The sequence below is a fragment of the Dasypus novemcinctus genome, chromosome 27 (assembly GCF_030445035.2).
Source record: "Dasypus novemcinctus isolate mDasNov1 chromosome 27, mDasNov1.1.hap2, whole genome shotgun sequence".
Taxonomy (NCBI): domain Eukaryota; kingdom Metazoa; phylum Chordata; class Mammalia; order Cingulata; family Dasypodidae; genus Dasypus; species Dasypus novemcinctus.
The window spans coordinates 18,239,750-18,266,270 of NC_080699.1; the positions used below are offsets into that span (position 1 = coordinate 18,239,750).

At 38.6% G+C, this 26,521-nt stretch overlaps 1 protein-coding gene across 1 annotated transcript in view; it reads left to right on the plus strand.

Annotated features, from left to right (window-relative positions):
* BCO2 (beta-carotene oxygenase 2) overlaps positions 1-26,521 on the plus strand; it is a 44,877-nt gene that overhangs the window by 16,755 nt on the left and 1,601 nt on the right. The window contains exons 6-11 of the mRNA XM_058289400.2: positions 1,628-1,756; positions 2,859-3,019; positions 5,758-5,925; positions 23,971-24,108; positions 24,504-24,686; positions 25,752-25,862. Coding sequence (XP_058145383.1) covers positions 1,628-1,756; positions 2,859-3,019; positions 5,758-5,925; positions 23,971-24,108; positions 24,504-24,686; positions 25,752-25,862 — 890 coding nt within the window. The remainder of the gene's footprint in view (positions 1-1,627; positions 1,757-2,858; positions 3,020-5,757; positions 5,926-23,970; positions 24,109-24,503; positions 24,687-25,751; positions 25,863-26,521) is intronic.

A 26,521-nucleotide genomic window follows, 5' to 3' on the forward strand; every position in this document is an offset into this window, starting at 1 on the left:
GCGTCTTCCAGTTGGGCAGGTCAGATCTTTCTGGGCATGCCTCTACTGGGTGTTTCATAGGTGCCTGTCTGCCTTGCCTAATGCCTTCAGGATTTGCAGTTAGGATAGTTCATTAACTAATTGTTTTTAAATGTAGTAAATTGAGTATTTGTCCCTTAATCCAATAGCTGGAGTAGGAAATTCTCTTTATCTTCTGGTCTCAGCTCCTAGACAGTTCTCCTTGCTCGCTGTGGCAGGGCTACACTGGCTCCCTGCTGTTACCTGAACATTCCAAACTAGCTCCTGACTGAGACCTCTTGCATTTGCTTGTCCCTCTGCCTGAAATGTGCTCCTCCCAGATATCCTCAAGGATCTCTCTCTCCCCTCCTTCGGGCCTTTACTCAAATGTCCCTTTAGTGAAACCTCCTCTAACCACCATATTTAAAACTGCCAGCAGTAGCCCCACTCTTACACACTTACTCCTGATTCCCATCCCCTGATTTATTTTTCATTATGGGCCTTTTCATTGTCTGATGCATTGTGTTTTTAATTATATTATTTCTTAGAATTTGAGCTTCATAAAAGAAGGGACTTTTGTCCATTTTGTTCAATGCTGTATCCCCAGCACTTAGAACAGTGCCTGGAATATAGTAGGTGCTCAACAAGCAGTTGCTGAATAAATGAATAGAGAACTGTAGCTGAATAAACGAATACAGAACTGTATGATTATCTGGTTGCAAAAGATGCTTAGAACTTGTAAAATTCTATGTTACCCAAGTTCTTCAAGACCTACACTGGCAATTCTAATACCAGAAAAATAATGTACTATGACCCTCATATTCGTTCACTCGCTGAGTGATTGAACAAATTCGTATCATCAGTTAAAGTATCAATAGCCATTTATAGTGTTCCTACTAAATGCCAGGGCCTTGGTCGGTACTGAGACTGCAAAGATGAATGGAAGACATTCCCTGCCCTTGAGGAGCTCGCTAGGCTCCTGGGAGAAGCAGATAAACTGGCAGAAAATTATAGTACAATGAGATAAGTGCTATGACTATATAGGATATAATGAGGGCAGAGAGGAGGGCCACCAAATGCCTTTGGGGTGGGGAAGAGTCAGGGAAGCCTACTTGGGGAGTTGATTCTTGAGGAATGAGTAAGCAGTAGTCAGATGAGTTATCTAGTGAATAAATGTTGGTGAGATAGGGTGGGATCCAGAGTGATCCCGTGGGATGGAGAAGACCCGAGGGAAGACGTCGGGCATGGGTGCAAATGGAGACTGTAGTTGCTGAGGTTGAGGAGGGGTGGGACAAAGAGAAGCAGAGGATGTTCCTGGCTGATACCTTCTCTTTTTCTGTGAAATAGCTATTGAGTTCAGGTGTTGAGAGTGAGTGGGTCACAATTTGAAAGCATGAAAAGACAATGAACTTTTGGTTGATTACTTTTTATGGATTATTTCAAAACCTTAAATATGACTTTCATCCAATTATCTATCTTTTATATGCAAGTCTTTTGTTTGAAAGAATTCTTAATGTACTGTAAGTGTCATGCACATGGCACAAATCTCTCAACTCTTAGTATACACAAGGATTATCTTTTATTCTAGAATATGTGTAAAACAGTTAAGGCAGGACTTTTCATTTTCCAGGTTCCTGCTATAATGTTATTCGGGTTCCTCCAGAGAAGGTGGACCTTGGGGAAACTATCCATGGAGCCCAGGTGATATGTTCTATTGCTTCTTCAGAGAGGATGAAACCTTCTTACTACCATAGCTTTGGTGAGCCCAGAAATATGGCAAATTACAGTGGGATCTGCCTTAATGTCTCCTAGCAGAGTGACTAGTTTTGGCAAGAGCCTTGTTAATACAGTTTGTCAGAGTATGGTGATAATGAGAACAAAGTTACTTTTTTTAAAAGATTTAATTTATTCATCCACACCCCCCCCCCCTTGTTGTTTGTGGTCACTCTCTATTCTCTGTGTCCATGTGCTGTGTGTTCTCTATGTCTGCTTGTCTTCTCTTTAGGAGGCACCGGAAACCGAACCCAGGACCTCCTATGTGGAAGAGAGGTGCTCAATCACTGGAGTCACCTCAGCTCCCTGGTTTGTTGTGTCTCTCATTGTCTTTCTTCTTTTTGTCTCTTTTGTTGTGTCATCTTGTTGTGTCAGCTTGCTGTGCCAGCCTGCCATGCTAGCTCGCCTTCTTCAGGAGGCACCGGGAACCAAACCTGGGGTTTTCTGTGGGGTAGGTGGAAGCCCAATCGCTTGAGCCACATCTACTTCCCAAGGTTGCATTTTAATGCCAATTAAGTTTATTCTGCTTAGTGGTTATACACTCTTTACCCTAGCCAGCTGACTGCTTGAAAAGATATAGTTGCTTTAGTACATGCAATCACTGAACATTCAATAGGCAGAATTTTTAAAAAATCATGTAATGCTAAAGCCCACAAATAATAATCACACATGAAAAATCTTGACTATTTTTTGGAGGGAAATTTATAGTCTGTATTGATTGCTTCAGCTTATACTGTCCTCAGAATATTTATCTTCTGCATTCTAAACCATCATATCCAAACTGCTCCTGGAGGCTTCCCCCAGTGTAAATGGGAAAGGGGTTAAGGAATAAAGGTCCAGATTATAAATGACACTTTCATATTGTGCTTCTGAGAACACTCAACCCAAGCTGATCTAAGCAGTTCCATTTTTTACATTGGTCCAGGGAATGTGTATAGCAAAGCTGGAAATCTGAAGAATAATTACTGGCTGGCATTTGTTTAAGTAAACAACAATATGTACTGGCATTAAAACAAGTCCCCAAAACTGTCACTTCAGACTACTCTGTTTTGCCAAATAACATTTTATTGTTTGCTGGAACTTTTCAGGAATGACAAGGAACTATATAATCTTCATTGAACAACCTCTAAAGATGAATCTGTGGAAAATTGTCACTTCTAAAATTCGGGGAAAAGCCTTTTCAGATGGGATAAGCTGGGAACCTCAGTGTAATACTCAGTTTCACGTGGTAGATAAGCACACTGGAAAGGTGGAGTACTTTGAGTGTATTTGTCATGAAAATGGTTGGACACAATGACAAATTTCCGTATGGTTGATTTCCACCTATACCGAACATTACCTACATATGACACTGGTTTCTTTCTCTATAAAAATATATTCATTCATTTTTTTTCCATTTTTTTATTAGAGTAGTTGTAGGTTCACAGAAAAATCATGCAGAAAATATGAGTTATCATATACCACACCTCTCACACAGTTTCCCTATTATTAACATTTTTTATTAGTGTAGTACCTTTGTTAAAATTTATGAAATAATATTTTTACAATTATACTATTAAGTTATAGTCCATACTTTACATTAGGGTTCACTCTTTGTTTTGTACAGTTCTCTATATATTTTTAAAACGTATTTTAGTAATTTATATAAAACCTAAAATTTCTCATTTTAACCACTTTTAAATACACCATTAAGTAGTGTTAATTACTTTCACAGTATTGTTCAATTATCATTACCACCCATTACTGAAACTTTTCCATCATCTCAAACAGCAGTTCTGTACCAATTAAGCATTAACTCCCCATTCCCTACCCCCATCTTGGCCCCTGCTAACCTGTATTCTAGTTTCTCACTTTATGAATTTGCATATTATAATTATATAAGTGAGCTCATGAAATATCTGTCCTTGATAATCTGGCTTATTTCATTTAGCCTTCAAGGTTCATCCATGTTGTCACATGCATCAGAATTTCATTCTTTTTATGACTGAATAATATTCCATTGTGTGTATAAATCACATTCTGTTTATCCATTCATCTGTTGATAGACACTTGGGTGGCTTCCATCTACTGGCAATTGTGAATAATGCCATTATGAACATTGGTGAATCCCCGCTTTCAATTATTTTGGATGCCTGGTAGAGGATTCCAGGGTCAAATGGTAATTCTGTACTTAACTTTCTGAGGAATCACCAAACTATTTTCCACACTAGCTACACCATTTTACATTCCAACCACCAAGGTGTGAAGCTTCCTATTTCTCTACATCCCCTCCAATACTTGTTATTTTCTGTTTTTTGTCTTTTTAAAAATAGTAGCCATTCAGGTGAGTGTGAAATGGTGTCTCATTTTGATTTTGATTTGTATTTCCCTTATGGCTAATAATGTTGAGCATCTTTTCATGTACTTCTTGGCCACTTGTGTGTCTTTGGAGAAATGTTTATTCAGGTTTTAATTTTTTTAACCAATTTTAAAATTGGTTTGTTTATCTTTTTTGTTGTTGTAGGATTTCTTTATATATTCTGGATTTTAAGTCCAGGAAACCACTGCTTAACACAAGGTCTTGAAGATGCTTCCCTATGTTTTCTTCTAAGTGTTTTATAGTTTGGGTTCTTATATTTAGGTCTTTGATCCATTAAAAAATTTTATATGTCTTTATTAGGGAAGTTCTGAACTTACAAAATAATCATGCACAATATGCAGAATTCCCATACAACACCCCTCCACCAGCACATTACATCGTTGTGGTATATTTGTTGCATATTGTGAGAGAACAGCATTAAACCATTACCACTAACTATGGCCTGTAGCTTACATTTGATATATATTTTTTTCATAGCCCCCTATTAATACAGTACTTTCTTTGACATTGATTCAAGATTATTACAATATTGCTGTTAACTATAGTCCATAAGTTACATTAGTTTCATTTTTACCATGTACTTCCATATTCTTACCACCTTGTCATAGTGATGTACATTTGTTCTATTAACCACAATTCTCATCTTTGATCCATTTTAAGTTAACTTTTGTATGTGGGGTGAGATAGGGGTCCACCTTCTTTATTTTGCATATGGATATCCAGTTTTCCTAACACCATTTATTGAAGAGACTATTCTTTCCCCATTGAATGGACTTGGCACTTGAATAAGACACTTGTTATCACTTGTAATCGAAGATATCTCCTTCTTTCATAGGTAAGGCTAGCTACTTATTAATGAGTACAGTGGATTTTGCACATTAGAAGATTTTAGGAAATCATTTTGTCCTTTTAATGATCTGATTCAATGAAACCCTCATAACATATTTTTCTCCTGTATCATAATAATTACTAAACAGGGTGTTGCACACGCAGAGCTCCTCTGTAACTTGCGCAATGCTACTTTAATTAGTTGCTGCTATGACTTCTTGATATGTGAACATGATAATCCTACCAAAGTCCAAAGCACACTGGTTGAATATCTGTCTATACTCCTGAGTCATAGCACGATTACATTTGTTTATTTTTTTACCTATCTGAAAATATGGTATCCTAGTTTAATTTACCTGAATTTCAATTAAAAAACAATTTGGTAATGAACACATCTTTCAAAGAATTAGTCACTTATCTTAATTTATCTTAAGCATACTTCGTAGCAGTATTTTCTACTTAACCATGTAGTAAGAGTCCAGAATTTATTCATCCTTCAAAATATTAGGCCATATTTCATGAGGAGTTTTATATTAGTTATAATAATTGATTGGTTTTTATCAAATAGTCCCAGTTCATTGGTTAGTATGAGCTAAGGTGACTTAAGGAAGTAATGCTTAAGTCAAAGCATATTTGATTCTGCATTCTGGATTCTACTTCTTTTACCCTCCTGGTTCTGTCTCTTAAATAAGGGGGGAATTTCCATTTATTTTGAGCTTTGTGAGTCCATTTCCCAAAAAGAAAAAAAAAAAAAAAAAAGAAAAGAATCCTCACGTTTTCATTGTTGCTTCTCCCTGCAGCTTCTCCCAGGGATGTACTACAGTAAACCTTTTGTTACTTTTCATCAAATCAGTGCCTTTGAGGACCAGGACTGTGTTGTAATTGATTTGTGCTGTCAGGATAATGGAAGAAGCCTAGAAGTTTACCAACTAAAGAATCTCAAAAAAGCTGGGGAAGGGCTTGATCAGGTAAACATCTCTGGTTCTGTGGAGTTGTCAGAATAATTTTGAACTAGCCAGATTCTGGCTAGATTTGAAATTGGCTGTCTCTCTTGCACTGCCTCCTCTCCTCCATAGCAAACCAATAGAGAGAATAATTTTAAAGCGCTGAAAACACAACTTTGTCATCTATTTCTTCAATATTAAAAAAGCATTTGAAGTAGTTTACTTAATACCTAATAGATAAAAATCTTGTTAAAGAGAATGGGAGATGTGTTTTGAAACACATGTTATTAGATCCTTATTACACTTGAGCACTAAACATACTTAAATTTCCTGGGAGGGATAGCAAAATGGACTATATATAATCTTATTTCGCTGATAAAAGAAAGTACATGAGTACATTTATCTGAAGAGATTTACTTTTTCCCAGTACTCAACCCAAGATAAAATTTTTCCTTGGATTATGTAATATTGTCATATAAATGTCTTTGGCTATATTTTATTTTTAAATCTTAAAAAACTTATTATTTATTAATTTTACATAAACTTACTAAATGTACTTTTATTATTATAGCTTTATAATAGATCTTGATACCTGTAGTATAAGTCCTTTAGCTCTGTTTTTTTTCAAAGATTTATTTTATTGATTTCTCCATACCTCCTTGTTGTTTGTACTTGCTGTGTCTGTTTGTCTTCATGTTTCTTTAGGAGACATCAGGAACCAAACCTAGGACCTTTGATGTAGGAGGGAGGCACCTAATCACTTGAACCACCTCCATTCCCCTTCTGTTCTTTTTCAAGATTGCCTGGGTTTTCTTGGCTTTTTGCAATTTCATAAATTTTATTTTTTATTTTTTTTAAAGATTTATATTTTTATTTCACTCCACTTCCCCCTTGCTGTCTGCTCTCTGTATCCATTTGCTGTGTGTTCTTCTGCATCTGCTTGCATTATCTGGCAGAACTGGGAAACTGTGTCTCTTTTTTGTTGCATCATCTTGCATCAGCTCTCCATGTGTGTGGTGCTACTCCTGGGTGGGCTGTGCTTTTTTCATGCAGGGCAGCTCTCCTTGAGGGGTGCACTCCTTGTACATGGGGCACCCCTACACGGGGACGCCCCTGCATGGCATGGAACTCCTTGCGCGTGGCAGCACTGCACGTGGGCCAGCCTACTGCACGGGTCAGGAGGCCCTGGGGATCGAACCCTGGACCCTCCATATGGTAGACAAACACTCTATCAGTTGAGCCACATCCACTTCCCTCCATAAATTTTAGAATCAACTTGTCAATTTTTGTAAAGGGAAAAAACTTAATTGATAGCGTATTGTATCTATAGGTCAATTTTGCGATAATTGACATCTACAGAATCATTCTTCTAATCCATGCACATGTAATAATAATATCTCTCCATTCAATTGGCTCTTTAATTATTTCAGTAATGATTATAATTTTTAGTGTAAGGATATTGCATAGCTTTTGTTAAATTTATCCCTAGGTATTTAGTGCATTTTGTATTAAAAATGATATCTTTTAAACTTACATTTTTTGTCACTGGCATATAGAAATGCAACTTAATTTTTTTCAACTTTTTAGTTTGAAATACTTTCAAACTGACAGGACAGTTATAAAAATAATACAAGTCCCATACAGAGAGCGCCAACATGCCCTTATACATGTACACCCACATACACATGCACATGTACTCCAATTACTCAGATCTATCAATTTTAATATTTTGCCACATTTATCATCATTCTATCAATCCATCTATAAATTACCTGTCCATCTGTTTGCCTATTAATCAACCCATTTCTTGAGCACTTGAGTATAGGTTTTATACATCATGTTCCTTGAATACTTAATACTGCCATGTACATTTCCTAAGACCAAGGACACTGATTTATGAAACCATTATAAGTGAAGTTATCCAGTTTAAGAAATTTAGCATTGGTATAAAGTTTACAGTCCATATTCCAATTTTTTCATATGCACCAAAAATGTCCTTTTGAGCCTTTTTCCTCCTTGTTAGTTCCCTTTCAGGACCATGTATTGCATTTACTTGTCATTGTCTCTTTAGATGCTTGCTCTTTTATTTTTAAATCAATTTTATTGATACATATTCATAAAGCATACATTCCATCCAAAGTGTATAATTAATAGTATTTGGTATAATCACATAGTTGTGCACATATTACTTCATTCAATCATTATTAGAACATTTTCATTATACCAATAATAATTATAATAATAAACAAAAAAACCAGACAAACTCCTTTCAGACTCTCTACCCTTCCTCAACCATACATAGCTGCTGTTCTGTTTCTGACTCTCTAATTTATTTGTATCTCTCTTTTGTACAGAGATATGTAATACCTATTGTCTAATTTCGTTCACTTAGTATATTTCCTTTTTTTACCTTTCATGGAAGATTATTAATATATTACTATCCACAACTGTCCATAGTTTGCTTTGATTACATTTTTGCCTGATATTAACATCTTGTAATATTAATGCACATTTGTTCAGTTTCAAAGAAAAACAGTCTTATTACCTGTATTAGTTGCTGAAAGGGGTGCTGATGCAAAGTACCAGAGGGCTCTTGGCTTTTTGAAAGGGTATTTATTTGGGGTAAAACCTCACAGTTACAAGGTCCTAAAGAGTCCAACTCCAGGTACCATAAGAGGTACTTCCTCACCAAATATCTGTTGCCATGTGATGAAGCAAGATGGCGGGCAATGTCTATAAGGGTTTAGCCTTCCTCTTCCTCTTCAAGCTCTGTGGGCCCAGCTTCTCCTGATCTCAGCTGTAGGTTGGAGTGCTCATTTCTTCCTGGGCTCAGCTGCACTGGTCTCTTCACAAGTCAGCTGTAGACTATCAGGCAAATGAGTCATCTCTCTTCCTGAGGCTGCAAGATCATCCTTATCCGTGTCTGTGAAGCTCTCTCTGTTCCTCTGTGTATTTCTCCTGTGTGTCTACTTTTGTGTTCTTGATTGAGTGTCCATTTACATAGCCCACCAAGGGGGTGAGAACTCAACCCTGCACCCCCTAATGAAGTGGTCGAATCAAAGCCCTAATCTTGATTTAATCAAATAAAGATAAATTTAAATCAGTCAAAAGGTGTCATGCCCAGAGGAACAGATCAGTTTACAAACACAATCAGTATCTCTTTTGGAATTCAAAAATAATATCAAATTGCCACATTACCCATAGTCATATTTTACATGAGGTTTCATCATGCTATACAGTCTCGTGTTACATTTTTTTTTAGCTTTCCTTCAAGAAATATACATACCCTTATACTTTCCCTTTCACCACTGTCATACTCGTTTATCAGTAATGCTAGATACAAACACTGTGATGGGCTTTCACCATTTCTATTCATTTCTGAAGATTTACCAATTCTGCAGATTAAACCTCAGCTTTCCATTCTTAAACCTCATTCTATTTTCTGGTGACCTGTATTCTATTTATTAACACCATGAGTTTATAATAATATTTAGTTCATAATAGCACAATCATACAGTATTTGCACTTTTGAATCTGGCTTTCTTCACACAGTATAATGTCCTCCAGGTTCATCCATGTTGTCATATGCGTCACAACTTCATTTCTTCTTACTGCAGCATAATATTCCATCATATGTCTACACCACAATTTGTTTATCCATTCATTGATTGATAGACACCTGGATTGTTTCCATCTTTTGGCAATTGTGAATAATGCTGCTATGAACAGATGTCTGTTCGTGTCACTGCTCTCATTTCTTCCAGGTATATACCTAGTAGTGGGATTATGGGTCACATGGCAAATCTATATTCAACTTCCTTAGGAACTGCCAAACAGTATTCTTCTTACAATTTTTTTAAAAAAGAAGTTATCAGGATTGAACCCTGGACCTCATAAGTGTAAAGCAGGCACTCAACCACTGAGCTATACCTACTCCCACAAACAGTACCATTCTACATTTCCACCAACAGTTAATAAACGTTCCTGCCACTCCACATCCTCCCCAATATTTGTAGATTTCCATCTTTTTAAGAGTGGCTATTCTAGTAGGTGTGAAATATCTCTTTGTAACTTTGATTTGCATTTCCCAAAAATGTTGAACATTTTTTCACGTGTTTCTTCACCATTTCTATTTCTATTTTGGGCAAATGTCTATTCAAGTCTTTTGCCCATTTTAAAAATCAGGTAATTTGTCTTTTTATTGTTGAGTTGTAGAATCTCTTTATATATCGTGGCTATTAAACCCTTATCAGATATGTAATTTCCAAATATTTTCTCCCAGCTGACTTTTCACCCTTTTGACAAAGTCTTTTAAGGTGCAAATTGTTTAATTTTGAGGTCCCACTTACCTATTTTTTCTTTTGTTGCTTGTGCTTTGAGTGTAAGGTTCAGGAAAATACCGCTTACTACAAGATCTTGAAGATGTTTCCCTATATTTTCTTCTAGTAGTTTTATGGTTCTGGCTTTTATATTTATGATTTGATCCATTTTGAGTTGATTCTTTTATAGAGAGTGAGCTAAGGGTCCTCTTTCATTCTTTTGGTTATAGATACCCAGTTATCCCAGCACCATTTGTTGAAAAGACTGTTTTATCTCAGTAAAGTGGACTTAGTAATTGTCAAAAACCAGTTGAACAGAGAGGTGAGGGTCTTTTTCTGGACTCTCAATTCTATTCCACTGATCAGTGTGTCTATCTTGATACCAATACCATGTTGTTGTAGTCATTGTAGCTTTGTAGTATGTTTCAAGGTAGGGCTGTAAGAGCCCTGTCATATTGCTCTTCTTTTTTAGTATGTTTTTGGGTATTTGGGACCCCCTTCCCTCCCAAATAAATTTGGTAATTGACTTTTTTATTTCTGTAAAGTAGGCTGTCGGTATTTTGATTGGTATTGCATTGAAGATATAAATTAATCTGGGTAGAACTGACATCTTCATAATGTTTAGTCTTCCAATCCATGAACACAGAATGTCCTTCCATTTGTTAAGGTGCTCTTTGATTTCTCTTAGCAGTGTTTTGTAGTTTTCTGAATGTAGGTCCTGTACATCATTGGTTAAATTGATTTGTAGGTATTTGAGTCTTTTTGTTGCTAAAGTAAATGGAATCTTTTTCCTGATTTCCTTCTCAAATTGTTCAAAACTAGTGTACAGAAATATTACTGATTTTTGCATGTTGATTTTGTGTCCTGCCACTTTGCTGAACTCTGTTAGCTTAAGTAGCTTTGTCATAGACATTTCAGAATTTTCTATGTATAGGATCATGTCATATGCAAATAGTGAGAGTTTTACTTCCTCTTTTCCTATTTGGATGCCTTTTGTTATTTTTTTCTTGTCTAATTGCTCTAGCTAGAACTTCTAGTACAATGTTACATAACAGTGGTGACAGTGGGCATTCTTGTCTTGTTCCTGATCTCAGTGGGAGAGCTCAGTCCTTCACTGTTGAGTACAATGCTAGCTATAGGTTTTTCATATATACACTTTGTCATATTCAGGAAGCTTCCTTCTATTCCTATCTTTTGGAGTGTTTTTATCAAGAAAGATGCTGTATTGTGTTAAATGCCTTTTCTGCATTAATCAAGAAGATCATGTGATTGTTCTTCAGTTTATCAATGTATTTATTACACTAATCGATTTTCTTGTTTTTGAACCATCCTTGCATACCTGGGATAAAACCCACTTGATTGTGGTGTATAATTCTTTTAATGTGCTTTTGGACTCATTTTTCAAGTATTTTCTGTAGGATTTTTGCATCTATATTCATTAGGGATATTGGTCTGTAATTTTCTTTTTACGTCGTATCTTTACCCAGCTTTTGTCTTAGGATGATGTTGGCTTTATAAATGAATTTGGTAGTGTGTTTTTTTTGTTCAATTTTTTGGAAGAGCTTGAGCAAGATTGGTATTAGAACATTTTTGACTAATTGGTAGAATCATCTGATCCTGGGCTTTTCATATTTGGGAGGTTTTTGATGACTCTTTCAGTATCTTCACTTGTGATTGGATTGTTGAAGATCTTCTATTTCTTTTAGGGTCATGTGTTTCTACGAATTTGTCCATTCATCTACATTGCCTTGTTTTTTTGGTATACAGCTGTTTTAGTATCCTCTTATGATCTCTCTTATTCCTGTGGGGTCAGTGATAATGTCTCCACTTTCATTTCTGATTTTATTTATTTATATCTTCTCTCTTTTTTCTTTGTCAGTCTGGCTAAAGGTCTGTCGATTTTGTTGATTTTCTCAAAGAACCAATTTTTGGCTTTGTTGATTCTTGTTTTTTTTTTGCTTTTTCTTGATTTCATTTATTTCTGCTCTGATGTTCACTATTTCTTTTTTTCAGCTTGGTTGGGATTAGTTTGCTGTTATTTTTCTTGTTCTTACAAGTGTGCATTAAATTTTCAATTTTAGCTCTTCCTTTTTAATGTAACTATTAAGGTCTATAAATTTCTCTTTCAGCACTGCCTACGAGGTCTCCCATAGGTTTTGATATGTTGTATTCTCATTTTCATTTGTCTTAAGGTATTTGCTGAATTCTCTTGCAATTTCTTCTTTGACCCACTGATTATTTAAGAGTGTGTTTTTAATTTCCATGTGTTTTGAATTTTCCTTTTTTCCATCCATTATTGATTTCCAGCTTCCTTCCATTATGATCAAAGTGCTTTGTATAATTTCAATCTTTTTAAATTTATTGAGTCTTGTCTTGTGACCCAACATATGGTCTATCCTGGAGAAGGATCCAAGCGTTCTTCAAAAGAATATATATCCTCCTGTTTTGGGGTGTGATGCTCTATAGATGTCTACTAGGTCTAGTTCATTTATCTTATTATTCAAACTCTCTGTGTATTCTTTTGCTCTGTCCAGATGTTCTCTCCAACACTGAGAGCGGTGTATTGAAGTCTCCTACTATTATTGTAGAGACATCTATTTCTCCTTTCAGTTTGCCAGGGTGTGCCTCTTGTATCTTTGGGTTAGGTGCATAAATATTTAGTTTGGTTATTTCTTCTTAGTGAATTACTCCTTTTATCACTATATAATGACCTTCATCCCTTATAACAGTTTTGCATTTAAAATCTATTTTGTCTGATATTAGTATTGCTACTCCAGCTCTTTTTTGGTTACTATTTGCATGGGATATCTTTTCCCAACCTTTCACTTTTAACCTTGTTGGGTTCTTTCATATTAGGTGAGTCTCTTGTAGACAGCATATAGATAGCTCATATTTTTTTTAATCCATTCTATTAGTCTTTTCCAGTTTGGATGTTCTGTCTTTGAAGTCACTAGTTCTGTCTTTGAGAAATTCAAGTCTGCTCTTGTGTGCCTCTAATGTATTTTAATCTCATTCATTCTGTCTTTCATTCCCATAAGCTCTGTTACTTTTCTTTGCTGGCTTTCAAATTATTTTTCATGATCACCCAGTGTCTTCTTAATATTCTTTATTTCTTTAGTCATGTTTTCTTCCAATTCTTTGAGTTGATTTAGGAGAGTTGTGTGATTATTGTTGATTAAGTGTCTTAAATCCTGTATCTATTCAGTATATTTTGTTTGCTCCTTTGGCTGGGCTGTGTCTTCCTGTTTCCTAGTATGGCTTGAAATTTTTGCTCATGTTAAGCATCTGAATATGTTGGTGAATTTACTCTGATGGCTAATTTCTCACTCTTGCACCTTGTTTTTTAATTTTTAAATTTTTTTACAGCACTTCTTTGATATTTGGTTCAGCTTATTCTAAGTTTTAAAAATTGCTCAGCTTAAGTTATCAAAATCAGGCCAGGGACTTACTAATGGGGTGCAGATATCTTCCCAAGAATTCTGGTTAAGAATGACCTAAAAGCAGTTTGTCTCCATTAATTTCCAGACTAGCGAGCAGACAGTGCTCATTGGCACCTTTCCATGGAGGTGTTTCTTTCAATCTTTCCTTTCTTGTGTTTTTGTCTGACCAGAGTGGAGATTCAAAGCAGCCTCTGCTGGCCAGATTCACTGAAGAGAAGCCCCTTACTCCCCTCCCTTTTCCCTTGGAACAGGTGACAAGGATGAATATGTTTTTTCCCTTCTCAATTGGTTGCAGTGAGCCAGGTATTTTACCCTGGCTTACAATCTCAGGGTATAGGAGGGGAGCCCTTCCCGGCCACAGTGTGGGTTTGGTAACTCACGTTTGCTGTTTCAGGTTCTTTGTCTCTCTGCCCCTCACTCTACTTGGAATTGTGCAGCACTGTCCTGGTCTGCTGACCCCCAAAGCAGATCCCTTAGGCAACTTTCAGCCCTTTCTCTGTTGTTTTGTGAGAGAGTTGAGCCCTTCCTGTCTACTCTGATGCCATTGTCCCAGAACTCCATCAGCCTATTCCTTTTGATTTGGAAGTTTAATCTGTTCACATTTAATGATATTTCTCTAAATGCATTATTTATTTACATCATTTTATTCTTTGGATTACATATGTCATATTTTATTTTGTCTGTCTTTTTTATTCTTTTGGTTGTCCTTTCTGATAGTCTTCCTTTCTACACTCTGCTCCAAGCCTTTGTCTCCTGTCTTTTCCTTTCAGCTATAGGGTTTCCTTTAGTGCTTCCTGCAAATCTGGATTATTTTTTTTAATGAATTCTCTTAGTTTCCATTTATTTTTGACTATTTTAAACTAACCTTCATATTTGAAGGACAATTTTTCCAGATAATGAATTATCAGCTGGCAATTTTCCTCTTTCAGTATCCTCATCATATCATACCATTTCTCACTTCCATGGTTTCTGATGAGAAATCCATACTAACTTTTACTTGTTCTCTCCTACATGTGATGGTTTGCTTCTCCCTTACTGCTCTCAGAATTTTTTCTTTATCTTTGGCATTTGACATTCTGAGTAGTATGTGTCTTGGAATATTGTTCTATTTGGATTAATTCTAATGAGGGTACACTGTGCTTTTTGGACATGTAAATTAATTTCTTTCATGAGAGTTGGGAGAAAATTTCAGCCATTATTTCCTCAAATACTCTTTCTGCCCCCTTTGCCTTCTCTTCTCATTCTGGAACTCCCATGACATGTATATTGTTGTGCTTTGTTTTATCATTCTACTCCCTGTGTCCCTGATAAATTTTTTCCAGTCTTTTCTCTGTTCTTCTCACTATTCAGTTGTTCGGCATTCTGCATCACTTATTCTTCTATCATTCCAAGGCTTTTATATGCCTCTAATTTTTTTTTTTAGGAGGAACTGGTGATTGAAGCTGGGACCTCATATATGGGAAGCAGGTACTCAACCACTGAGCTACACCTGCTCCCCTCTAGTGTGATTTTTTGTTTTGTTTTGCTTTGTTTTAGGTACCAGGGACTGGGAATTGAACCCGGGACCTCATATGTGGGAAGCTGGTGCTCAATAGCTGAGCCACATTGGCTCCCCTAAGTTGTTTTTTTTTTAGTTTGTTTTCCTTTTTTTCTTTTGTCTGTTTGTTTTGTTTTCTTTTTTCAGGAGGCACCAGGAACTGAACCTGGGACTTCCCATTTGAAAAGCAGGTGCTCAACTGTTTGAGCTACATCTAATCTATTTCCTCTAATGTGTTTTTTATCTCATCTATTGTATCTTTCATTCCCATAAGCTCTGTTAATTTTCTATTCAGATTTAAAAATTCTTCTTTTTTGCTCACCGAGTGTATATAGGCCATTTTAAATTTTGCCAAAATTTATAAAGGTGTATGGTCCAAAATGTAAATCATAATGTAAACCATTGACCATGATTGGTAGCAATGCTTTAATATTTGTACTTCACTTTAACAAATGTACCATACTCATGTAAAATGTTATTAATAGGGGAGAGGGGAAAAGGGGAGGGCATTGAGTATATGAAAATCTCCTATATCCTCTACATGACTTTTCTGTAACCTAAAGCTTCTTTGAAGATAAAATGAAAGAAAAAAAAAAAAGACATTGGGGGAATATATGGAAGAAAATATCACTGTACATGCAAGGCAACAGATCTTACAATAATGCAAGGCATAATGTCTAAAAATTATTTTATTATTTAAAAATTTAAAAGCTTTTTTTGTATTTTATATATTATTTTTAAAATTACCATTATTATTTCATTTTCTTAATATTTATCTCTTTAGCCATATTGTTTTTCAACTCATTGATTTGGTTAGGAGATTTTTATGACCCTCATTAATTGCCCCAAATCCTGTGTCTCATCTTTGGCTTTGATATATTCCTTCACTTGAGCCATATCTTCCTTTTTCTAAGTATGGCTTGTATTTTTGGCAATGCCTAAGCATCTGATTGTGATGGTGAGTTTACTTGAATGGTCATTTTCTCTCTCTTGTGTATGGATTTAGTGGTGGGAGGTTGTGTTTTACTGCCATTCTTTGATTCTTGGTTCAAACTGTTCTCTGGCTCTTTAGAGTTGTCCCTCTTTAGTTGTTCAAATCTGGGACATGGACCTGCTTTCAAGGTCCTTGAGGAGGAGATTGTAAAGGCCTAATAAAGCCTCTCATTTATTTATTTTTAATTTCCTCATATGCACTTCCTTGGCCCTCCAGGAGATGGCACTCTGCCACTGACTTTGCAATTCAGACCCTGGTTGGAATGTTTTCACTGCAACACTGACCCAGTATGACAGAGGATCCTGCCTCAAGGCTATTCAGAGCCTTGCAAATGAAACTCTTTAGAAGCGGTTCTCCAACCTTTGTTGGCAGCCCCTTCCCATTTCCTGGGTAGGGTATAATTCCACTCACTTCCGCAAGCTCCACAACCAACCCTGGTCAGTAGGGAGGATATTTGTGAGGGTTGGATTTCTTTTCCTGTGCTGGTTGCCAGAGCAAACAATGGCATGACCCCACCTAGCCTGAAAGATTTCATGGGACACAGCAGAACAAATTTGTTGGCCAAAAGCTGAATCAGCCTTAGGCTGTGTGTCTCTCTCTTCCCTTTCCTGGGGAGGTGGACTCCTGTAGCCTCCCCTATCTGTAGCCACTGGCCAGAGACTAGAAATTCCAAGCTGTCTACTCTGAGGGTGGGGGGAGGGCACCAGCAGATGTAGCTGCAGCTTTTACTCACAGAGTTTTTCTGTTGAGATTCTTCATCATGTCTCTCCCTCTTCTGTATGGTATCTAGCCTTCCCCTGGTTTCCTAAGCTCCAGAACATTTCATTTTTTTCCATGTCATTTCTGCCTGTCCTCTAGTTATTTTTCTGGGAGAGAAGTGAGTTCTGTGTCTCTTTAGTCTTCCATCTCCCCAGAAGTTCTGTATGCTCCTTTTTTTTTTTTTAATGTGGCAACATTTAAGCAACATGAACTTTCTTATCTCAACCACTCCTAAGCATAACATTCAGTCAGATGAATCGCTTTCCACTGCCTCACTGCCTTCCATTACTGAAACTTTCCAATTACCCCAACAAAAGCCCTATACCTATTATGTACAAACTCCCCATGCCCCTTACCAACCTGTACTCTAATATCTGTCTGTATGCAATTATATATTCTGCGATATTTTCTTTGTAATCACCATAGGACTTATTTGACCTTAGCATGAACACCCTTTTTTGCTTAGATACCAATGTAATTTCAATGTATATACAGCTATGTTCTTACACCCATCTGACCCCCACCTTTATGTAGTTCTTGTCACAAATTACCTTTTTATACATTGAGTCCAAAACCAGTGATTTATCATTACATTTTATGCATTTGCCTTTTAGATCCTATGAGAAATAAAAAGTGGAGTTACAACCCCCAAAATAGAACAGTACTGGCATTTCTATTTATCCATGTTACCCTCACCAGAGATCTTTATTTCTCCATGTGGCTTTGATCTATTGTCTATTGTGCTGTCCTTTATTTTTTTTAAAGATTTATTTTTTATTTATTTCTCTCTTCTTCCCCCCTCCCCCCAGTTGTCTGCTGTCTGTGTCCATTCGCTGTGTGTTCTTGTGACTGCTTCTATCCTTATCAGCAGCACTGGGAATCTGTGTTTCTTTTTGTTGCATCATCTTGTTGTGTCAGCTCTCCATGTGTGTGGTGCCATTCTTGGGCAGGCTGCACTTGCTTTCGCGCAGGGCAGCTCTCCTTACGAGGTGCACTTCTTGCGCGTGGGGGGTCCCCTACGCGGGAGACACCCCTGAGTGGCAGGGCATTCCTTACACGCATCAGCAGTGTGCATGGGCCAGCTCCACATGGGTCAAGGAGGCCTGAGGCTTGAACCACGGACCTCCCATGTGATAGGCAGACTCCCTATCCATTGAGCCAAGTCCGCTTCCCTGTCCTGTCCTTTCAACCTGCAGGACTTTTTTAGCATCTCTTATAGGGCTGACCTAGTGGTGACAGACTCCCTTAGCTTTTGTTTATCTGGGAATGTCTTTATCTCTCCCTTATTTTTTTTTTCAAAGATTTATTTTATTTATTTATCTCCCCTCCCCTAGTTGTTTGTGCTCAGTGTTTGCTCTCTGCTCGCCTTCTCTTTAGGAGGCACAGGGAATGGAACCTGGGACCTCCCATGTGGGAGTGAGGCACCCAATCACTTGAGCCACCTCTGCTCCCTCTCCCTTATTTTTGAAAGACAGTTTTGCCAGATTTAGAATTCTTCATTAGCATTTTTGTTTTGTTTTGTTTTGTTTTTGGCACTTTAGATATGCCTCTTCATGCTAAGGTCATGAAAATATTCTCCTACATTTTCATCTAGAAACATGAAGTATCCATATATATGTTGCTCTATTTCTGGCCTGTATATTCTGTTCCATTGGTCTATTGTCTATATTTTGCTCTAATTTTTCACTGTATAATAAATCTTGATGTTTAGTAGATCAAATACCTCTACATTTTTCTTCTATAAGAATGTCATAGCCATTCTTGCCCTTTGCATTTTTGTGTAAGTTTTAGAATCAGCTTGTCAATTTCCACAGAAAGAAAATATATGAGATTTTAATTGCATTTTCACTGAATCTGTATATTAATAGGGGGAGGATTAGTGCATTTACAAAATATTGAGACTTATAGTACATGAACAACATACACTCATTTATTGAGGATTTTAAAATTTCTTTCAGTGGTTTATAGTTTTCTGGGCACAGGTTTTGTTTATAATCTCTTTTTAGATTTATTCCTAGGCATTTGGCATTTTTGACACCATTTAAAATATTATATTTTTGCTTTTATTTTATAAAATAGAAATAGGATTGGTTTTTGTTGTTCTTGAATTCATTAATGCTATAGTTGCATCTGTAAGTCCAATAATTTATAGTTTTTTTTCAGATTTTCTACATATACAATTATATTGTTGAAAGTAATGAACATTTTTTTCTTCCTTTCCAAACTGCTTTTCTGTTTTATTTTTTTATTTGTTTTTACTTGTTTTACTGCACTGGACCTCCAGGTTATTAGCCATTTCTCTTATGATTACCTGGAAAGGATTCCTATAAAACTTTGGTGTTTCAGAGACCTTTGAGTCCACTGATCCATTTACCTGAATTACCTTAGCAGAAAGCTGAATAAGAAAAGGATAAAACCTTGGTCATGGAAGAATTCATTTTCTAAATGCCCCATCACTCTCTTTTTTTAAAAATTGGAATATGTATATGTTTATTTCTTTATGCTCACAAGAATGAATGACACATTAGCACTGTCCTTCTGATGTCATAAAGAAGACATCTGACCACATTGTGGCAGGAAGCAGGGCTGAGGGCTCTCAGAGCTGGAACAGAGTGTCCGCTGCGGAAATCCTCATTCGCCAAAGACAGGATGTTGCCTCAGACTTGATCATCTCTGCTGCACGTCCCCGCCAGCTCACTATGACCTTCCCAGAATGCTTCAGTCCAACACCAGCTGACCCTCTTCCTTTGCCACTCTTGACTCCGTTAAGGCTAGGTCAGCCGCCCCATGCCTCCCTTGCCCAGGTTGCCTCTGCAATCTGCCAGCACACCTCTTGGGTCTGCTGCTACCCTGCTGCAGTGGGGCTACACTACTAACTGATGCTTAGGGATATGCTTAACAACCTCACAGAACACATGCTTCCCCTCCAAATGACTCAGAGTTCCCCTGAGAGCAAAGGAAACCCTTTGATCGTTCAAGCATTTTTGGAACGATGCTGTATGCCAGCACAAGGGACACAGAGTGGATGGTGTTTTCTTCCCTCGTGCCCTCTTGTATGTTTGCACACAGGAGGTAGCCAGGAAGTTAGAGGACGACAGCTGGAGCCAGATCTCTACCTTGGCTATTCCCTGCCTTGGAAACTGGCCTCCACTCTGCTGCTGTTTCTCCTGGGTATTAGTTCATTTTCAAAGGGAGACTAAGAGGATTGGGGAGAGGGGAGAAAAAGCCTATAAAACAAAACTAAAACAATACAGCAATCCAAAAATCATCCAGGCCTACAATAGTTTATAACAATAAAGGTAGCTGAAAACGCTACATGTCTTCATGGACCATATACGGTTCACCACCCAAGGGGAGCAGCCAGCTGGGCGAGCAGGGCAGAGGCCACAGGTGTACGCCAAGAGGCTCAGTGGCCTGTGGATTGGACCGGCTAGGCCGCTTCAGCTGTGAGCCTTCCTTTCTGGTGACAGAGCAGGTGGGGCAGGCCTGGAGACCCCACAGGCCTGCCCAGGGCCTGCTTGGGACGCACAAGCACGTAGGGCACGGTCTTGTCTTTGCACAGCAGTGGAGGTGCAGGGTGATCTCCAGGGGCTCAGCATCTGCAGCCAACATGATGAACTCAGAGATGCCTCTGAGGAGGTCTGGGTGGCCTCCCTGGCTCCTCCATGAAGCTGCTTGCAGTCACATGCCTGCTGAACGAGGTCCAGTAGTTCCTTGGTGAGGTGGGCGCTGCGAGGGGGTGGGCTTTCGGCTTGGCATCAGCCTCCACCGTGGCTGCGGTTCCGCAGTCTCTCTTCTCCTCAAGGAGGGCAGACTATGTCAGAGAAACAGTGCTGGCTTTGCTGGAAAGCCGCACTTGCCGGGTCTCTCTGAAATAGAGGAAACCTGGGAGAGATGGTGAGGCTTGTTCTCCCTTTTGCAGTATTTCAGGAGAAGAAAATGTGCTTAAAGAAGTCTTTCTTTTTTTTTTTAAAGATTTATTTATTTATTTTTATTTATTTCTCTCCCCTTCTCCCCTCTCCCCGCCCCGTTGCCTGCTCTCTGTGTCCATTCGCTGTGTGTTCTTTGTCCGCTTGCATTGTTTTCAGTGGCACTGGGAATCTGCGCCTCTTTTTGTTGCGTCACTTTGTGGTGTCAGCTCTCCGTGGTACAGTGCCACTCCTGGGCAGGTTGCGCTTTTTTCGCGTGGGCGCACTCCTTGCGCGTGGGGCTCCCTACACGGAGGACACCCCTGCGTGGCAGGGCACTCCTTGCACCTGGCAGCACTGCACATGGGCCAGCTCACCACATGGGTCAGGAGGCCCTGGGTTTGAACCCTGGATCTCCCATGTGGTAGGCGGATGCTCTATCGGTTGAGCCAAATTCACTTCCCTTAATTCTTATGGTCAGAGAAAATGCACTTATTTTATTTGAGTCTCCTAAACATCGTCTCTGTAGAGGTGTGTCAGGGATTCCCGGGACCATCCCCAGGTTTAACGATTTGCTAGGACTCACAGAACTTAGCAAATAGTACTACCCATGGTTATTATTACTACAGCAAAAAGATATGAAGCAAACTCAGTAAAAGGAAAAGGTGCTGGAGGAAACCAGATGCAAGTTTCCAAGAGTTCTTTCGCATTGGGGTTACACAGAATGCGTTTAATTCCTCTTGCAAGTTATGGCAACACATGTGAAATGTCTGCCAGGGAAGCTCGCCTGCGCCTGGCTGTCCAGAGGTGTTATGTTTGTTTGTTTGTTTTTAAATTTATTTCAACTTCAAAAAATAAAATAACAGACAAAAGGCAGCTTGACAATTTATGGAAGCGTTAGTTTAAAAAAAAATCCTGCCCAGGTACATTTATCTTATTTAATCCTAAAAACAAACTGTTATTTCTCCAGTGTTTGGAAAAATGAGTAAATGAGTGCAGATTGGCTAAATGACATGCTCAAGGTCTCCTTGTTAATGAAGAAAATGAAAAAAAAAATTGCCTGATCATATTTCTATCTCATACAACTAAATCCTATATTCTTTTTTTTTACCTTTAGCATTTATATAGTACTTTCTTTGCTACAAAACTATTACAATATTACTGTTAACTATAGTCTATATAATAACATTAGTTGTATATTTCCATGTGTCACCATATTCTTAACACTTTGTAATAGAGGAACATTGTTTTTTATTACTTTTTTTTTTTTAAAGATTTATTTATTTATTTAACTCCCCCCCTCCCCCGGTTGTCTGTTCTTGGTGTCTATTTGCTGCGTCTTGTTTCTTTGTCCGCTTCTGTTGTCGTCAGCGGCACGGGAAGTGTGGGCGGCTTTCCTGGGCAGCTCTCCTCACGGGCACACTCCTTGCGCGTGGGGCTCCCCTACGCGGGAGACACCCTTGCGTGGCACGACACTCCTTGCGCGCATCAGCACTGCGCATGGCCAGCTCCACACGGGTCAAGGAGGCCCGGGGTTTGAACCGCGGACCTCCCATGTGGTAGACGGATGCCCTAACCACTGGGCCAAGTCCGTTTCCCTGTATTACTAACCACACTCCTCATCTATGACTGAAATCACCATGTCATGCAGTCCCTAGATTATCCTCTAGTTGTCTTTCAATTGGCAGTAACCTCCTTAGACTACCCCCTTCAGCCACAATCACATTTATAAATCAACAGTGTTAGTTATACACTCACTATAATGTGTCACCATCACTTCTATCCATATTCCACATATTTAAATGGACTTTATTAAACATTCTATATATATTCAGCATCATCTTCCCCTTCTCAAACCATATTCTGTCTCCTATTAACCTATACGCTATAGTTTAATTCCATACATTTACTCTTGGTATTTAGTTCCTATCAGTGAGATCATACAATAATCTTCCTTTTGTGTCTGGCTTATTTCACTCAACATAGTATCCTCAAGGTTCATCCATGTTGTCATATGCCTCCCAAATTAATTTCCTCTCACAGCTGTATAGGAAGTATTCCATTGTATGTATATATCACATTTTATTTATTCATTCATCAGTTGCTGGACACTTAGGTTGTTTCTATCTTTTGGCAATTGTGAATAATACTGCTATGAACATCAGTGTGCAAATATCTGTTTACATTCTTGCTTTCGGTTCTTCCAAATGTATTTCTAGGAGTGGGATTGCTGGATCATATGGCACTTCTATATTTGGAAAAAGGGAAACTTCTCAAATATATGGAGATTAAACAATATACTCTAAAATAATCAGCGGGTCAAAGAAGAAATTGCAAGAGAAATCAGTAAATATCTAGAGATAAACAAAAACAAGAACACAACACATCAAAATTTCTGGGATACAATAAAGGCAGTGCTGAGAGGGGAATTTATAGCCCTCAATGCTTACATTAAAAAATAAAGAGGTAAAATCAAAGACCTAACTGCACACCTAGAGAAACTAGAAAAAGAACAGCAGACTAATCCCAAAGCAAGCAGAGGGAAAGAAATAACAAAGATTAGAGCAGAAATAAGTGAAATGGAGAATTAAAAAACAGTAGAATCAACCAAACCAAAAGTTGATTCTTCAAGAAGAGCAACAAAATTGTCAAACCCATAGCTAGGCTAACAAAGAAAAAAAGAAGATGCAAATAAAATCAGAAATGAAAGAGGGCTATTACCACACATTACCACAGAAATAAAAGGAGGTCATGAAAGGATACGTGAACAGCTGTACGCTGACAAACTAGACAATATTGATGAAATAGACATTTGGCTATATAGTAATTAAATGTCTCGTATATATTTATTTCTTATCATTCTTTCTCTACTAGAATAACAGTTTCATGAGGGCAGAGACTTTGCTTTCTTTACTGCTATATTCCTGGTGTATAAAGCAGTATTTGGCCTGTAGGAGGCACTCCACCAATATTTGCTGAATAAATGAATGAATGAAAATGATCGTTTACACAATTGCTTAGGAATGCCAGTAATGTTGATTAAATCTAGATTATTGGGGAATGTTATTATCCTATGAATGACAAATTTTTCACCTGTTTGTCTCCTGAACAGGTCTATAATTCAGTAGCCAGATCTTTCCCTCGAAGGTTTGTTTTGCCCTTAAATGTCAGTTTGAATGCTCCTGAGGGAGAGAACCTCAGCCCATTGTCCTATTCTTCGGCCAGTGCTGTGAAACAGGCTGATGGAAAGGTAAGCTATGAAAGGACATTCCACTAAGATGTTGAACTTAGCAGTGGCACTTCATTCATTGCCTGTGGTTGTGAACTGCCTAAGCATTTGAGATGGGTATCAACTAGCCCCAGCTTTTAGACAATTTGTCCTTACCACAAGCATATTGTTGTACAGCCATGAATGTTTTAGCTTTAATAGAAATAAAATGCCATTTGACAGCTCATTCACGAAACTTGATCTTTTATGCATTCATGCAAATGATAGAAAGAGAAGCAACATAAGAGAAATGACACAGAACCTCTGCTTCTAAGCCCTGTTCCAGACTCTTACAAGGTTTTAGTCCTTTCATGACCTACACTGAAGAAAATAAGTGAGAATTAACCACTACAAATCCGTTTCGGGATCTTTTGTAGATCTGGTGCTCTCATGAAAATTTACATCACAAGGACCTAGAGGAGGAAGGAGGCATTGAATTTCCACAAATCAACTATGGCCAATTCCATGGCAAAAAGTATAATTTTTTCTATGGCTGTGGCTTTCGGCACTTGGTGGGGGATTCTCTGATCAAGGTCGACGTGGTGAACAAGACACTGACGGTAATGGAAATCTCCTTTTCTAGACTTTTAAAAGATCTATTTTGTCCTTTGAATTAATTTCTGTTTTGCTTAAGGTAACTCTTGAGATGCTTTAATGGTCAAGAAGCTCAGCCATTTACTTTCATTAAATTTGAGAACCATGGAATCACCTAGATTAGGAATATGTTCCCTCTAGGGCAGGGGTTCTTAACCTTTTTGGTTCCATGGACCGCGCCCCCCCTCCAAGTCAGGTGAGAACCATGGACCTGTTCTCAGAATGTAGCAGCGGATAGACAGTTTTATGACACTCGACATTGGAAGTCAGAAAAAATAAAGATAATAAGTTGATTTTTTTCAATTCAAGCTCACAGATCCCCTGAAACCTTTCCACAGACATGGACTCATGGTTAAGTACCCCTACTCTGGGGAGTGGATGTGGCTTAAGCAGCTGAGCACCTGCCTCCCACATGGGAGGTCCTGGGTTCAGTTCCTGGTGCCTCCTAAAGAAAAATAGACAGTGAACAAACAAACAAAAACAAAGAAATGAGTAGACAACAAGGAAACAACGAGAAAAAAACAACAAGCAGACAAGAAAAAACCACACAAGCAAACAACGAGTAAACAACAAGCAAACAGACAAGGGAGCCAACTCAGCAGAGCCTATATGGCTCAGTGGTTGAGTGCCAGCCTTCCATATATGAGGTCCTGGGTTCAATCCCCTGTCCTGGTACCTGAAAACAACAACAACCACAACACATAAAAACCCCTGCTCTAAGAAACCTACATGAACCCTGAGTTCAGAAAAGTAATTCCATGGCAGATATTATTTTGGGAGAAACTATGGAGTTAAGGTTATTAGGACACTAATATTTCATGTTGATGGGGAATTATAATTACACAAATCATGTTTGATGATAGAATCTGGGGCTGCAAAAGCTTACTTTATATCCAACTCAGTGAGCTTGATTCTTTTACTGTCACAATATTATATTGACATTCAAACTCATGCTGGGAGTGACAAAAGCTATAGAAAACTTCCAGCTCACAACTGGCCTTTTATCAAATACTTTTTTGGGGGAATTGCAGGTATGGAGAGAAGATGGCTTTTATCCCTCAGAACCTGTTTTTGTTCCTGTGCCAGGAGCCAATGAAGAAGACGCTGGGGTTATTCTCTCTGTGGTGATCACCCCCAACCAGGTAAATGGCTTTTCCTATTGCTAGGCAAGAGGAAAAGTAACACTAAGCCATTTGAGAGTTGTATTTAGTGATGCCATGGATAGTTTATTTTGATTCCAATATGGCACCTGCGGCGGCTTGCTCGGTCGGTAGAGGTGGGGTCTGGCTGCGGACGAGGGGTCGGTCCAGCTCTGGACGAGGGGTTGGTCCCGCTCGGGACGAGGGGTCGGTCCGGCAGCAGACGAGGGATCGGTCTCACAGGGGTTGCGCGGTTCGGCTGACGGGGTCGCCCGGCGAAGCCGGCGACGAAGGGGTCGCCCGGAGAAGCAGGCGACGAACTGGGGACAAGGGAGGCCAGGCCCTTGTCGGGGGCTCTCAGGACTGGAGGGCGCACGGCAGAAGAACTACCAGGGAGACAAGGTAAACACGCAAGTCCACTTTATTGAGGGAGAGGCAACAGTTTTATAGGGGCTGGGGAAGGCTGATTGGTCGAAGCCACGCCCTGTTCTGATTGGCTGCCGGTGAAAGGTCAGTGGGCGGTACCGGACGGGGGAGGGGTGGTGGTTAGGGATTGGCTGTCGCTGTTGCTGGGGGAAGGGGCAGGGTTTAGGGATTGGTGGCTGCTGTTGCTGGGGTGGAGGGCAGACTTGAGTTTCCCGCCCACGCCTGGCTGTTGCCGC